General features: G+C 43.8%; 1 protein-coding gene across 4 annotated transcripts in view; it reads left to right on the top strand.

The window, feature by feature from the left end:
• Nucleotides 1-14,634, top strand: part of zfhx4 (zinc finger homeobox 4) — a 106,088-nt gene that overhangs the window by 58,439 nt on the left and 33,015 nt on the right. For all 4 annotated transcript variants that reach the window (XM_029457239.1, XM_029457240.1, XM_029457237.1 and 1 more), the window contains exon 6: nt 8,597-8,831. In XM_029457239.1, coding sequence (XP_029313099.1) covers nt 8,597-8,831 — 235 coding nt within the window. The remainder of the gene's footprint in view (nt 1-8,596; nt 8,832-14,634) is intronic.

Here is a 14,634-nt window from a genome sequence, read left to right as displayed (position 1 = left end):
TAAAAACTAAGTTATTAAAAAATCTCTTAATACTTTATGTGTCAATTAGGGACAATTAGGTTCTCTATTCTTGAAATATTCTGAAAAGTTACATCAGCATTATAATGGTATTTAAATAGAACAATCACGCTTTTCCTCTCTCATGAAGCTATCAGGATATTGATATGGACAAAGTTGAACTGAAATACTCCTCAACGCCCTTCTAAATCAATAATCAATCGATTGAAGGTAATTGTGCCTCCCTTGGAACGGTCCCAAGTCTCTCTCTCTCTTTCTCTGTCGCTTTCTCTCTCCTTCTCACACTCTCTCTGTCATTATCAGCATGTGGCCCAGTGTTCGGCATTTCAGCATTCCAGCTGTAATTGATTTTAACCATTAGGTGTTCAGTGAATAGATAAGTAGTGGGAGATATTCGATTATACGGTGAAAGAGAGAGACGAGGATGAAAAGAGAGAGAGAGCGACGGTGGGAGAAGGATTGAGGGATGTTGTTGGAGGGATGTTGTCGGAGAGCTGGAGAAAGAGGAACTGACCTGTCCTGCTGTCTATCTGTCTCTACCACTGGTCTTCCATCCTTGCAGCATGCACAATAATGCTGACCTCCTGCGAGTTCAAGCAGCTTAGTTTCTGCGAGGTAATCCCTAATGCTTTGAAATAGACCTGATAGAAAGCCCACTTACTTGTTCGGGATTAATGTGGGTTGTGTGGGGGGTTAGGGGGTTGGGGTTCCTGAGTTTTAGGCACATTTAGTTAAATTAACCCCTTGGAATTATAATTGTGGACTTACTTGCACAGGGATCAGGAGTCTTTAAAAGCATGTTGCACTTTATCGGCACACAGATCGGAGACTTGCAACATCCAACCATAGAATCGGCCATATGCAATAACACGCCGCTTTTCTCTATTGTTTATGATTAGATTTACTGTGCTGGTGGCCAGACCGCTATTATTCCTTTCTGTGGTTGCACATCCCCTACAGAGGCCATTTTGAATCTGAGTGCAGCTGAGGGTGGTATTGCTTTCCCACTGTTTTCTGAAGATATAAGTCTGTCCTTTCTCCTCTTTTCCTCGTTCTGGCAGGAGTGTAGGTTAGGAGTAGGGGTAGGGGCGGATGGGGGGGTGGTGGTGGATGAACAAAGGCAAACATTTGAGTAATCTTCAAAGAGCCCATTGGTATGTTGAGTGGACGCTGGTATGTGGACTGCGGCTGAGGCTTTTTCAGGGGAAAACAATATCCTTCCTTTAGACGGCTGGGGCCTGGGCAAACACTACCAGCAAGGCGACTCTGCCCAGTGCTGCCACCGCTATCAGCTTACCCCCCCTCCCCTCCTCCTCCCCGGCTCACGTAGAAAATGGTAGGGTCCTCTTTGTTGCCGGAACAGCACAGAGCGCATCATTATGGGTTTATGGGGTTAGACAGAACATCAGAGTGTCGAATGTTTGGCTGACTGAGTTTTATGTGACGTGTCAGAAATTGTTGTAGGAATTGTTATCTCCGCGAGACACAGTGACTATTTAAATGTTTGAGTATTGCTACAGACGGGTAAAGCAGACAAAAAGAGAGAGGCGCAGGCTTAAATCGACCGCCTTCTGTAAAGAAAGTAGGGAGGGATCAAGTGTGCCATCTTGTAGGTCAACTGCAAGGCATTTGATTTCCTGTGGCAATATGCAAAACGCCGCCGCTGAAGAGGTGCTTTCATTGTGCTCTCTCTGGCAGAGGTACCACTCCAACATGCACACACACACTTATACACAGCTTGTACACACAAGTCACATTGTTTCCTTGGAATAAGTCCTGAACCTGGACTTTAGTTCTCTGAAGTGTGTTGAAATATTACATGTTGCTGTTATGAAGTGTATAGTATAATGTAAAGTTATAGATTAAGCAGATCATGTGTGTAGTGATGTATCTATCAAACAAGTAGCATGACAGCGCACTCATTTGGTGAATACAGCTCTTAAAAGAAAGAAGCAGACAGTCTGCCATTTTGTGACAGTTTCAAAATGAACTCCCTTTGTCCAGCAATCACTAGCCATTTTCTCACGAGGATCCACCCCAGGGATAATTTCTCCCATTTCTCTGTCATTAGCAGGGCCTGGTATTAGGCTTGTGTTTTGTTCCCTGTACCTTTTGTTTTGTGCTAAGTGAAACCATGCGACAGGGTAGGGGCTAACTGGAAAACAATACTCCCCTTCACAGGCTCAGGAATGTGTAATTAGTGATTTGAACCCGGCTACACTCGTCTAGATTCTTCCCTATCATTCTCTCTCTCTCTCTCCGTCTCTTGTTCTTTTGTTCTCTCTGTTATAGATTCTCACTCCTTTCGCCTCTCAAGCTATCAGTTAGCTTCTCTCACTCTATGTTTCTGTCCTTCCTTTTGTCTAACTGTCTCTGATAGACTTTTTTTCCGCAAGTCTCCATTACGAACAGAGCGAAGAAAAACAAACTTGGCAAAAAAAACGCTGCTCCTCTCGGAATAAAAATGATTTTCCCTTCTCTTCCCTTTCAGTTTTAGTTAAATACAACAACATCAGTGTAGTACAAACCTCTTTGATGGTACCAGCCAATAAGCCGAAGCCCCGGATTTTCAACCGCTTTATTCTAGTTTCTCTCCCCGTCTTTCTTAGATCCTGTCAATTAAGCCGTGTCTTGATTTCCCCAAAGCATCTTTGCATGTTGGAAAAAATGGAAAATGATGAACCCTACCCAAAAGCATGTTAGTATTTCAGTAATATCCCTCCCCTTGCACAGCACTGGAAAAAGAGAATCCCACAAACGTCTTAGCATTTCAATGATCTTGATATCAACATTTTATGATCTCTGTCCCATTGTGAGTGGATGGAAAAGATAATCTCAGCTGTAATATGGTTTAGGGAAATGGGGAGGTCTGGTCAGTCTCACCTGGCGGCGATGGAGACAAGCGGGGGCTTTTAGACCCTAATGGGCTAAGGTCAGGATAGCTAATAGGGAGTAAGTGGCTGAACCATGCTGTCTAAATCTAATGCTAATGTAAATACTGATCCATTTTCATGGGGGGTGGAGTTGAGCTGGCTTTCAAGACATCTAACACACAAACATGTTCAGATAAGTATGTAAGATGTGTCCTGGTGTCTCTGTCTCCTGCAATATGTTATTCCCAACGGCTGGAAACTTCCTACACATTCATCTATTAAAACCAGAAGAAATGGATCATATTGTAAATCAGCAGGATTTTTTTTTTCCTTTTTGTCTTTGCTCTGGTCTGCGTCACTTGTGTGTGTTTGTGCTTCGGCAAAATACAGAGTAAGAGATGCAGTCAGAAGGGATTTTTCTGAGCGAGGGGCCAGAGATCAGGAAGCTGTGAACTTCAGATTGACCTTTGCCCCATATGTCAGACACACTTACGTCACTGCTACAAGTGTGTGTGTTTGTGTGAGGGAATGCGTGTCCATGTGTGGGAGTCAGGAAAATGGAAGGCAAGACTATTTTCCAAGCTCGCACAAAGCCCTATCACTATTGCTTCCTTATTTCTTTCTGCAGACAAAAGTAAAGAAGAAAGAAGGGAGAAGAAATAGAGTCAAACGAGTTGAAGGTAGAGAGACAGCACAGAAGTTGAGAAGAGCGGCAAAAAGCTAGTACGAAAGACTCATTGTGATAATTCATTTATTTGGCTTGCTAGCCATTACGCGTTGGAAGCTTATTATTGTTGGCTGACCTAAACTAAGCTCGTCTACAAGCCCTGCACCTCATGGACAGGCCCCAGAGCTCCGATCACATGTGACGGCCAGCAGCCAGAGCCTAGAGAGACAGGAGACACAATTTAGCTGTAGGAAATGTTTTTCTTTGCATTTATGAAAGTAAGAGCTCTGGTAGTAAAGAAAAGAAAGACGGCCATCAAGTAGAAAAAAAAAGAAGGTCGGGTAAGGGGGATTTTTTTCTCAGATTGTTTTGTTTCTCCAGTATCTTTAGATCACACACAGTGGCCTTGTAGGAGTGAGACAATGAGAGAGAGAAGCAGGAGATGTGCATTGTGTCTGTGTACGTGTAAATATGCAATGTGCACTCAGCACTTTTTGTATGTGGCTCCTATTTGCATATTTGTTTTTGTGCATGTGCAGCACTGAATCTGTCTCTCTACACACTATATTCGCTGCTCTCTTTATCTGTGGAAGCGAGGTGGCACATACCTGGGCCCTCAGCATCTCTTTACAGCAGTGCAGTCTGCCAGCGAATCCATTGGCAGTGATCTTACGTTACATCTTTGTCTTGGGGGCTGAGCGGCGGTTAGCAGTAACATGTGTTAGGGAGGTGGTAGCACTGATGGAATTCTACACTTGGCAGCCTTCCAGGCAGCGCTGGTATGTGTTTAAAATACTTTCAAGGAACAAAACACGCTTTTGTTGTTTGCTGGGCCAAGTGGGGCTGTTTTTGTCTCAGATGGCCCCCGGGGGCCCAGGGGATAGCACCGGAAGCTGGTGACGTTCCAAATAGAAGGTATACTCAACAACAAGTTCCCTGCTTCCCCTAAAAAAACACTGATGAAAGGAGATAAAGAGGTTTTTATTTTCATAATGTTTGGGGTGCACATTTGCATGCATGCACATTCTCTCAGCGGACACAAATAGGAAAACAGGATGCATGTAGTGATTCTTTACATATAAAACCCGTGCACACACGCTCTGACAGACACACACTGGTTATTAAGACATAGCTGCGGCAGTGGAGTGTTCATTAGCTGCCTGCTTCTACACTTAATGACAGGAAAGACTCATGTTTGTACTGAATACCCTAATTTGTCATTTGTTTTATGGAGGAAAACACAACCCCACTGCTATGCGCTGCTTTCGAAATATTTTTGTCGTATTACCAGTGCACACGCACAATCACAGGCAAAGACAAAGAGACAGACACAAAAACACACTTGAGAGGTAAAATCAAAAAAAGGTAGAGTTGAAATTATTGATGCATAAAAACCAAACTCGCACACAGATACAGTAAGAAGAAAATAAGCATTGAAATTATACCCACAACCTCCCGCGCACACACACACTTCCCCGTACACGCTCAGAGAGATAAAAGAAGTTGTGAGAAGATGTCGTTTGCCTTGGCTTATTAAGGATTCAGTTAATGAGGCAGCTTTGTCACCACAGATAAAACAAATGAATGTGAGACAGCAGTGCTGCTTTCCTCCCCCCAAACCCAGGGAGCGAGCGGAGGGGAGGTGTGTGCGTTTGTGCTTATGTGTGTGTGAGAAAGGTGTTTTGTAAACATCTCATTCTGCATAATGAATGCAGTCCTCTGTCATTCTCACCCCCCCCCCCCCCCCCCCACACACACAGCAGCAGTAAACCACCACACAAGGGAGCTTCCCTTACGTGTGCGTGCGTGTGTGTGTGTGTGTGGTGTGTGGGTGTGTGTCATCGACAGGGATGACAATGTTTTTGACAGGTAAACAGGAAGTCCCGAGTGTCATAATTTGCGTTCTGTGTGTATGGGGGTGTGTATGTGCACCTCCTCCACCATCCAGAGGTGTCTGTGCCTGTTTAGGTCCACCCAGGGAGTGCTGTTTAGCTCGTTTTGATTGGCCCACAGGGAGTTTTAGCTTTTTTGGTTGTTTGCCAAACACTAATTCCCAACAATTAACCAACAGGCACTCTAGAGAGGTGCCATATTGACAGGGATGGGCCTTTTTGCCGTTCACACAACACACACATACAAGAACACTTATATGACACAAATGCATGTACAGCACATAAACACACACACACAAATCAGCCGCGACATAAATTACATACACATTTCAAGCAGACACACACGGGCGCAAACCCAGGAGCAGGAACAGTGTGTTTGTGTGTTTGAATATGCATTACACAGCCCACGCCTGGCAGGAGTCAAAGTGCTCCTTTAAAAGTTCATAAATCATGGATGTTCTGGCCTGTGATCACCAGACCGCCTGCATTTCAGGTCTGCAGAGTGCCAGAGAGCGACAGACAGCCCTCTAGTTTAGGTCTTAAACAAACCCTCTGGAATGTGCTGATGGGGAGAGAATTAATATTAGGCCTAAACCTATCTGGCAGCCGGGTTCAACCCCAAGTATATCATCTAGCTACTCTCAGCCGACGCCTCAGATCCTAAAAACAAATAGTATATATGTTTGGACATGGAGGGCTGTGAAGCATTTTAGGCCACTTCTGATTTATATGAAACTTTTAATTTGAAACCAGTGCAATTACCTTAATGGCCGTGCCATTAGGAACCACTGGAAACTGTCTATCTCCTGGAAAGACTCTCGACTATAATGCCTGTCTCCTCTGCTAAGAAAATGAACTTGTTCAGTTACATAACACGTCACATTTCCAATTAACTTTTCTTCTGCGGCAGTTGTTAATATAATACTGAAGGTTTTCACTGGAGGAAAGAAAGGCCTTGTTTGATTACTAGTGTTTTCATTCAACCCCCAATTCGAGCGGAGTGGTCATGAAATAAAAGTATATTGGAGTGGAGTCCAGACACGATTGGATCGAGAAAGAACAAATATCACGCAGCACTGAAGCGTCCTTGTTTTTACACAAGTAATGATTGATGACAGTAGGGATGTATGCAAGGGCTTTTGTGTGTGGAGTCTGGCATATGGCATGAATATGGAAGGCCATTATTAAGGGCCAGAACAAGATCATTGGTTCATTCAATCCATTTTCGGCTGCTTGTCCTGGACCTGGGGCAGCAACTTTCTCCCAACTGGGAGGGAGCAACATTCACAGAAACATGATTTGGTAACATTTCCAAAACGTATTGTTGGAGCGAATTAGAAAAGTTTATATTTCAATGAAACTCAAACCTTTTTGTGTATGCATGTTTGATGTGTGTTTGTGAGCACACGTGTGTGTGGTTTCCACAGTAAGGCTCAGTAAGCCCAGTTCTCCTGCGAGGGAGGGAGGGGAAAAGAAGCAAAGAAAGAGAGAGAGAGAAGGAGCGAGGGAGGCCTCCTTTCACAGAGAAACAAAGATAGCTGTAATTAATGGCCCTGAGCTCTGGACTAGGGGAGCTTTCTTCTGACAACTCCGACTTAATTAAAACTTAAGACTTCTGAAAGGGCCTCTGACTGCGAGGGGACGTCCCACCGTCTCGTGAGAAAAACCTTGTAAGATTTCCGACAAAAGAAAGAAAGAAGGAGAGACAGAGAGAAAAGATGTGTTAGCGGCTGTAGCTATGTTGCTAATCCCTGTTTGTCAAAGGAGGAAGAGGGAAGGGGGGGTTTAGAACTCACACACCTGCAGCTAACTGTGCCCCCCCCCCACCTCCACCTCTCGGCCCCACTCCTCCCACCACACAAACCTCCTACACATACAATTCTTCAATCTTTCTCTTTTTGCTCCATATAACATGAGGCAACAACGCTCAGGAGAAAATATTCCCTTAGCTAACTTCTCATGTGCTTCAAGAATGAAACATCCTTCTATAGAAGCCATGAGAGACACACACACACACACACACACACACACACACACACACACACACACACACACACTATTATGCCTATTAATTCATGCATTGAACCCTGCACCTGTTTTCTCAAATGGTTGTATGAATAAATCTTAACAAAGCATAAACTAACCATCACGAGCCACCTCTGTGTCTCTGTCGCTTCGCCTTGCTCTCCTCTCCTCTCGCTCCCTCCCTCCCCTCCCTCCACAGAGGATCAGATAATAAAAGCTTGGCCTGGTCTTTTGTTTTTGTGCATTGTTCATTAGCCCGGCAGCAACAACAGAGGCACACTTGATATGCTTGGCTTGACTGGGTGTATGGGAGTAGGGCAAGGTGGGATGGGGGCCGTGTGTGTGTGTGTGTGTTGTGTGTGCGTGTGTGTTGTGTGTGTGTGTGCACGCACACATCGAAGTAGGGGGTAGCTTTGCATGGCTGCAATGCCATTAAAGAGGCAACTGGAAATTAAGGGCTTGCAACTGACAGCACACGTTGAATGAGAAACCCCTGCAGCTGCCTACAATGAGGAGAGCTGGACAATGTGCACGTTAAAGGCAAAAACAGTGTTCTGAACTCAACCCCTTATTTGACTTTTTGTGTGTTGTTAATCTTTATGTCACCAAAAACATATCCAGTTCATTTGGAGGGTTGTAGTGTAACACAATTATTTCAAACTCCATCTTTTTACATTTTTAATAGAAAGTCTTTGTCCATAAGATTTAATCATTGCTCTCCATCGTAGCACTTTTTTTTTAGCACTGCTGTGACACTGTAGTAATAATGTTAAATTAAATACATAATATTTAATGCCAAAGATTCAAACCATATACTGCAAAGAGTGAGGAACATTTTCTCTGGATAATAACTGGCCAAGATAATAGATTTGTGTTCTATACTTTGACTTTTTGCTCGTTTTGGGGGATTCTGTGAGCAGCGTAGAAACGAAGGCTTTTAACCATAAAGCACACAAGACTGACAACATGATTTTTCAGAGCATGCAATTCATCCAAATATCTTTGTAATCTCACAATTATTGAAACAAATGTAGCTGTGAGAACAATAACTCCTTGAATTGACCCAGAGGACGCCATAAAACACCACCTAATATCTGCACCTCCTCTCTTCTGTTCCGCAGCACTTGCAGAAGCAGGACAGTACGTACTGCCTGGAGTTGTGTGTCTACTACTGCACGTTGTGCGACTACTCCACCAAGGCCCGCCTCAACTTGGTGCAGCACGCCCGCTCAGCTCGCCACCAACAGAACGAAGGACTGAGGAAACTGCAGCTGCACCAGCAAGGCCTGGGAGGGGACGAGGATGGACTGAGCTTCCACGAGCTGTTCCACGTCAAGGAGTGCCCCTCCAGCCAAGGTCTGTGCTTCTTTAACCTGCTTTGTCTGTCAGCTTAAGTTGTTGTGACTTGAGTTCTTTTGTTATTTCTACGGCTGTTTTTGGCGTTTCTTGCGCCATTTCCTTTTTTATCACCTCTCTTTCTTTCTGGTGCATTACACACGCCCTGGCTTTTCCCCCTATTTGCCTGTGTTTTAAACTTTTTTAGATTTTAGTTAAATGCTGATTCCAGTTGTGGTGGTCAGTTTTCTTGGTTTGAAGTCAGATCCATCTTTCTTTACTCCTTTCACTCCTCCCATCTCCCTCTCTTTTTCTCTTTTCTTGCACCACTCCTTCTTTATTCTGTCTCCCTCCCTGCCTCCCTCTTTTGGCCTTCATATCCAGATCACGTCTCTCGATACAGACCCGTCCATTCCTCCTAATCTCTCCAAAATGAGCATACTGTTCCTATTAGGCTGCCGCGCTTATATGTGCAACACACACACACACACACGCACACACGCACACGCACACGCACACTCTGTCCCATGCACAGGGACATCCCAGGAAAGGCAAGCAGTCAGCTTATGAAATTTCACCTTGGGAGTATCTCATAGTGAAAATGCCTGTACACACATACATTAGTCACACACATACGTTACTCACACTCACACGCGCATGCACACACACACACACACACACACACACACACACACACACACACACACGCACACACACGTATGCTACGGCTACACAGTCTCTCCCTGGAGTGAGCTTTCATTTCCTTTCTCATGACCAAAGCAATTTGGCTTTCATTTAAGACTCTCCGTCCTGCCAGCAGCTAATAAGTGTAACAGAACTGTAAAACATTCAGAGAGACAAAAAAAAAATATATACAAAAAAAAAAGATTAATCGTTTTTCTTTGAGTGGGGGTTGGATGGTTGGTGAGGGGTTGCAGGGTGTAAGGGGAGGGGGCTGCGCTGTAATTTAAACCAGAAGACCAAGAGTCAGGGTCCATTATTTAGTCATCCCTATGTTAATGCTGCCGGGAGAAAATGAGCGCTTAACTTGTTTTTGCTTTGCTTGACCTGAAGGAGCGGGTGGGATAGGGTTGGGGGGGGTGGTAACACGTTTTGAATAGCATTCCAGAATAGCATTAGTCCATACATCCATCTGTGTGTGTGTGTGTGTGTGTGTGTGTGTGCTCCCCAAAGTGTCCTGTTTATACTGTACATGTACTCCCAAAACAGATGGAGGCCCAGCGCTTAGAAACATATGTGAATCCCAACACACACACACACACACACACACACACACACACACACACACGAACAGAAGAGCTCCCAATCCTGAAATGGAGACTGTAGCCGGCGTACGTTTGGTTTTAATTACACATGGATCAAAGTTTCGGTGAGATTTGGGGTGCAGCAGAAAAAGCATGCTTAGATAAATCATTACCGTACATATTAACATACCCCCCCCCCCCCCCCTCTCTCTCGTTCTCCTGCTCTCTTTTTGTATCCCTTTCTCTCTCATTCTTTGTCCTGCTTATTCCATCTCCCACTCTCTGCTGCTCCTGTCCGTTTTCTTTTTTTAAATCCAGAACACAAGCCCAGCTTCAAGCTTTTTTCTTCTTTTTTACCTCTCAAACCAGTGAGCACAACCATGTTTTAAACCTGTCATAAGCAATATTCGCCCGCTTCACCTATTTCAAATGTTCCACTCTTAAAACACACCATATTTGTTGCTCGGGACCTCAGTTTTATACCTTGGTTTTGATGCCACATGGTGAATTTCCATGAATTACCATGGCACGGTCTAAAATGCTAAGGCACTTTTTTGGATGCCCTCCTTTTGCCCACTCTATATAATTTTTTGTGAACAACAGTATTCTTTCAAAAGGTACGTGGTAAAGTTTTAAAGGTATTTCCTTATAGACCGTACACATTTGGCAGGTGTAGGCAGAGGGCGGAGTGTTTCAGCCAGAGATCAAACACTGAAAGTTAATAAATCGGGTTTGTATTCTTGTTCTATAGTTCTGTCAGTTTTTTTTTTTTGCATATTTTTAGCTGTTTTGTTTTTTTTGCTGAACCCTTTGAGCTCTTTGCGAACATTACATGCTACAGTAGGTTGTGTTATGTGGAAGAAAAGGTGTGCTGGAGCTGCTTTGGGCTCTTAAAGTGATAGATGATGTGAATGTTTTCAGCGATGGAAAAGGCTCTATAGTAGGCAACATTTCCAGCCAGTGTTTGGTTTAAGGACCCTCTATTTGTGTGTACGTGCATGTGTATGCATGCTGTTAGTTTTCTGGGGCTACAACTCCTGACTCGAGCACTTTCTGTTCATTAGAGACTGGTATGAAAAAGATTAATTTAAGTGCTGACCGGTATCTTTCTCTTAAAGCCTGGGACCTGGCACTGAGCCAGATAATTATAGGCCCATTTGGGAATAAGAGTTCTAATGCTCTGGACTTTATGTACATGTGAATGGCTTTCATTAAACAATTTTGATGCTGATTTTATGGCCTAATTAAGGACACAGTACTGCAGAGACGCACCGCAAGGGTATAGGTGTTTTGAACAAAGACAGGAGTGTACAGTGAACACTTCTGCTGGACTGCATTGTGTGCATGTCAATACATGTGTTTGCTAGTGCATGTTTATTTGAGAACATTTCACTCTTTGTTATTCTTCTGAGTCTGTAATTCCCCAAACCTGGGCCCAGCCATCTCATCCTTTACACTAGTTAAACATCATTGAGAAGTGAGAGCTCGCTGTGTGTGTGTGTGTGTGCGTGCGCTTATCTAACTCTCGCTGACTGTACAGCAAGAAACTTTTTATCATGATCTGTTAGCTGTGTCCTTCAGGGACAAAAAGCCCACTGTGCCCACATTGCTGAGATAAATCGTTTGTCTCTGTGTACAATTAGAAGTGTTAAAGGAAATTGAGTTTATAAAAAATGCCAGTTTGCATCAGATGAGCGAGCATAAATGAATTGCCTCTCAACATGGACGACTTGGAAGCCATTTTGCTTTGAGGGTCGTCCAAAAGTTGTTAGAGAAATTAGATTTTTTTTGTGCCCTTCTCTATAATGAAGTTACGCCCTGAATAGAGCTGTTTAGTAAAATTCAAGCAGGAAAAGAAAAATATGACAGATTGCGAGTCATGGGTATTCCATCATCGATTGTATAATTTGAACAATTTTTTCAGCTGTAGTTTTGGAGACATTAACAGCCTCTGACTGTTTCTTTGTCTCAAGCTTTCGACCATTTGTTTAGCCATAAAGAACACTGTGAGGAGGTGTGTGTATGATTGTGTTTTTATATGTGTATCCTCGCCCATTAGCCCTGTGTTCCATCATGTGTGAAGCTCCTCATAAGCCAGACCAAGCACAAACACCAAGGCCTTTTCTGCACGCTGTACTTTCTGTCATTTCCCCCTTAAAGGAAAGGGAGATGGGATCTTATGGAGGTAATTATTTCTGAGAGCCTGATCTTTCAACCATCCCTCCACCTCCCCACCACCCACACGTCCCCATCCCTCTAACCCTAACGCCCCCCCCCCCCCACCACCATCACCACCACCACTGCCGCCACCACCCAACATGCATTAAAGAGAGAGGGAGAGGACCCTCTTTGTCTAAGTCCCCCTTTTAAACAAAAGACCTCTTCTCACTTAGAGAGACCGACAACACTTTTATCGTGTGGGTGTGTGTGAGTGTGTGCGTGTGTGCGAGTGTATCCTGAGCTTTTTGTTTACTCTGAGTGATAAGGCTCTGGGTCATTTTTGGTCCTTCTCAAATTAGTGTAGCTGTGCTAACCATTTAGCAGCTGTAGGCTAAAAAACGAAGCTAATGGACACTTATGCTTGTGAACACGGGCAGAGAGCAAATGTGCCCTCTTGCCTGTTTCCAAGTGCACTGACATTCCTTGTTTCCAAATGTACCCAACCCAAACTGTAACTGTGCGTCTGAACTGAGTGGAAGCACCGAAAACGATCATTCAATTTTCATTGTGGCAAAGGGCTTTTCTGTTTCCCAAAGAGCCTTTCCATGTGATGACACCGAGGCATCTTTGGAGGTATTAAGTTTCCCTCCTCCCTCACTTTCACTCCTTCATCTTATACTTTTTTTTCCTCTGGCTAGTGGGGGTGGTTTCGCCATTCCAGCGGTTGTCTTCTTTCTTCTTTTTTTTTTAAAGAAGGTCTCTCCTCAGACAGAAGTCTATTTCCAGGGTTTGTCTCAGTAATTTGTGGGCATTACATAAACATTCACGGATGGCCGGAGGAGTGAGAGAAAGGATGCAACACACACCCAGATCTAACTAACCACTGGAGTTAGCGCAGTGGTGGCCATTTTCTTTTTCAAGTCAGAGTGCAGTAGGTGAGAGCTGCTCATCAAAGGACATTTTGTCCTTTTTTAGTTCCTGTTTTGTCCTTGTGTTGCACATGCCATCCTCTGATTGACCCGTAAAATATCTATGTTTAGGTTAGAAGTCTAATAGGTTAAGGCAGCCAATTATATTGCATATTGATTTGCTTACAAAAGGTTGATTGCCTACAGTTAATAAATGATTTGTGACCTTTTCTTTCTCATTTACTTTGAAACAGGAAGTTACTTACATAAAAGGTAAAGTCCACAGATTTCAGTCAGGCGGGATCCATTGCTCGCGTAATAAAAACTTGGAATGTTATTTTATGTGCCCAACATGAATAAAACTCAGTTCCTGGGGAGATCTATTCTGATGAGAGTGATGTGATGTTACCCAAGAGGACTTTTGGGAAGTATGTCGTTTTTTTATTGCTGTACAATTAGCTGGAGACAATACACTGCATTTTAAATCATTTGTCAAATCAAAATAAGACACATTCATATATGTGTATTATTATATTTTCAGCAAGTAGCAATTTACCCCAAATTTCCCAAAACCATATTCTCTATGGCTGAGGGAGTAAAAGATGTGGTCATTTTTTGAATAATTCCATCCAAGCGAATTATAATTACTTTGCGGTCTGTGTGTGCACATAGGAAAAAAAAAAGGGCAGGAGGCTGACTTGTGCCTCAGAAAAAAATGAGCCTCGTTCACCATAAACTATTTTTGAAATGGTGTGTCAGGGCGGTATGGGCTCAGGCCGATTGTTTTTCTTTGAGTTGAGCAGCTCTTTGGTGGAGGGGTATTACCCGGGCTAAATTGTTCCCTCATGTTTTCCGCCAAGGTTCTGTGCCCACCACACTGACAGTTATAATTTGCAGAAATTGCGCTGATTATCTGAATTAGCATACCTGACCAATGCCACATTAGTCTTATTTACAATACAAAGCCGTGGGGCTATGAGGACGCATACTAAATATGACTTAACCCTTTGAAGAGGGGACTGGCGTCACAGGGCCAGGACGTCTTTCACGTCAGCGATATCACAAAGAGCTTAAGGCCCCCGCTCCATATGGAACTGAAAGCCACTGGAAGGTCCTGGAAAAGGAAGTGGTGAATGTAAAGTCCAAAACCATATTGGAATCACAGGGTTATTGCATGTTTTCCTTACTCTCGGTCTCTTTCTGACCTTTCCTCACCTCTCAGCTCTTTTCCCCATCTTGTTTCTTTCCTTTATTTTCTGCCTTCATCTCCCCCCCACCCACCTTTTCACCCCTGCTCTTCTTTATTTTCTTCTCCCTCACCTCCATTATTTTCTCTCCCCGATCCCCTCATACACCCTCTGTCCATTGACTCTTAACCACAGATGGACAAAACAATGGGCCATGTCACACAGCATTAAGACAAACAATCCGCTGATGGGAGGAAGGGTTGTGTGGAGCCGGAGCCTCGGTAACCAGGCAATACGCTCACTG

This window comes from Cottoperca gobio, chromosome 20 (assembly GCF_900634415.1).
Source record: "Cottoperca gobio chromosome 20, fCotGob3.1, whole genome shotgun sequence".
Lineage (NCBI taxonomy): Eukaryota > Metazoa > Chordata > Actinopteri > Perciformes > Bovichtidae > Cottoperca > Cottoperca gobio.
This window is presented reverse-complemented; position numbering and strand designations above follow the sequence as displayed.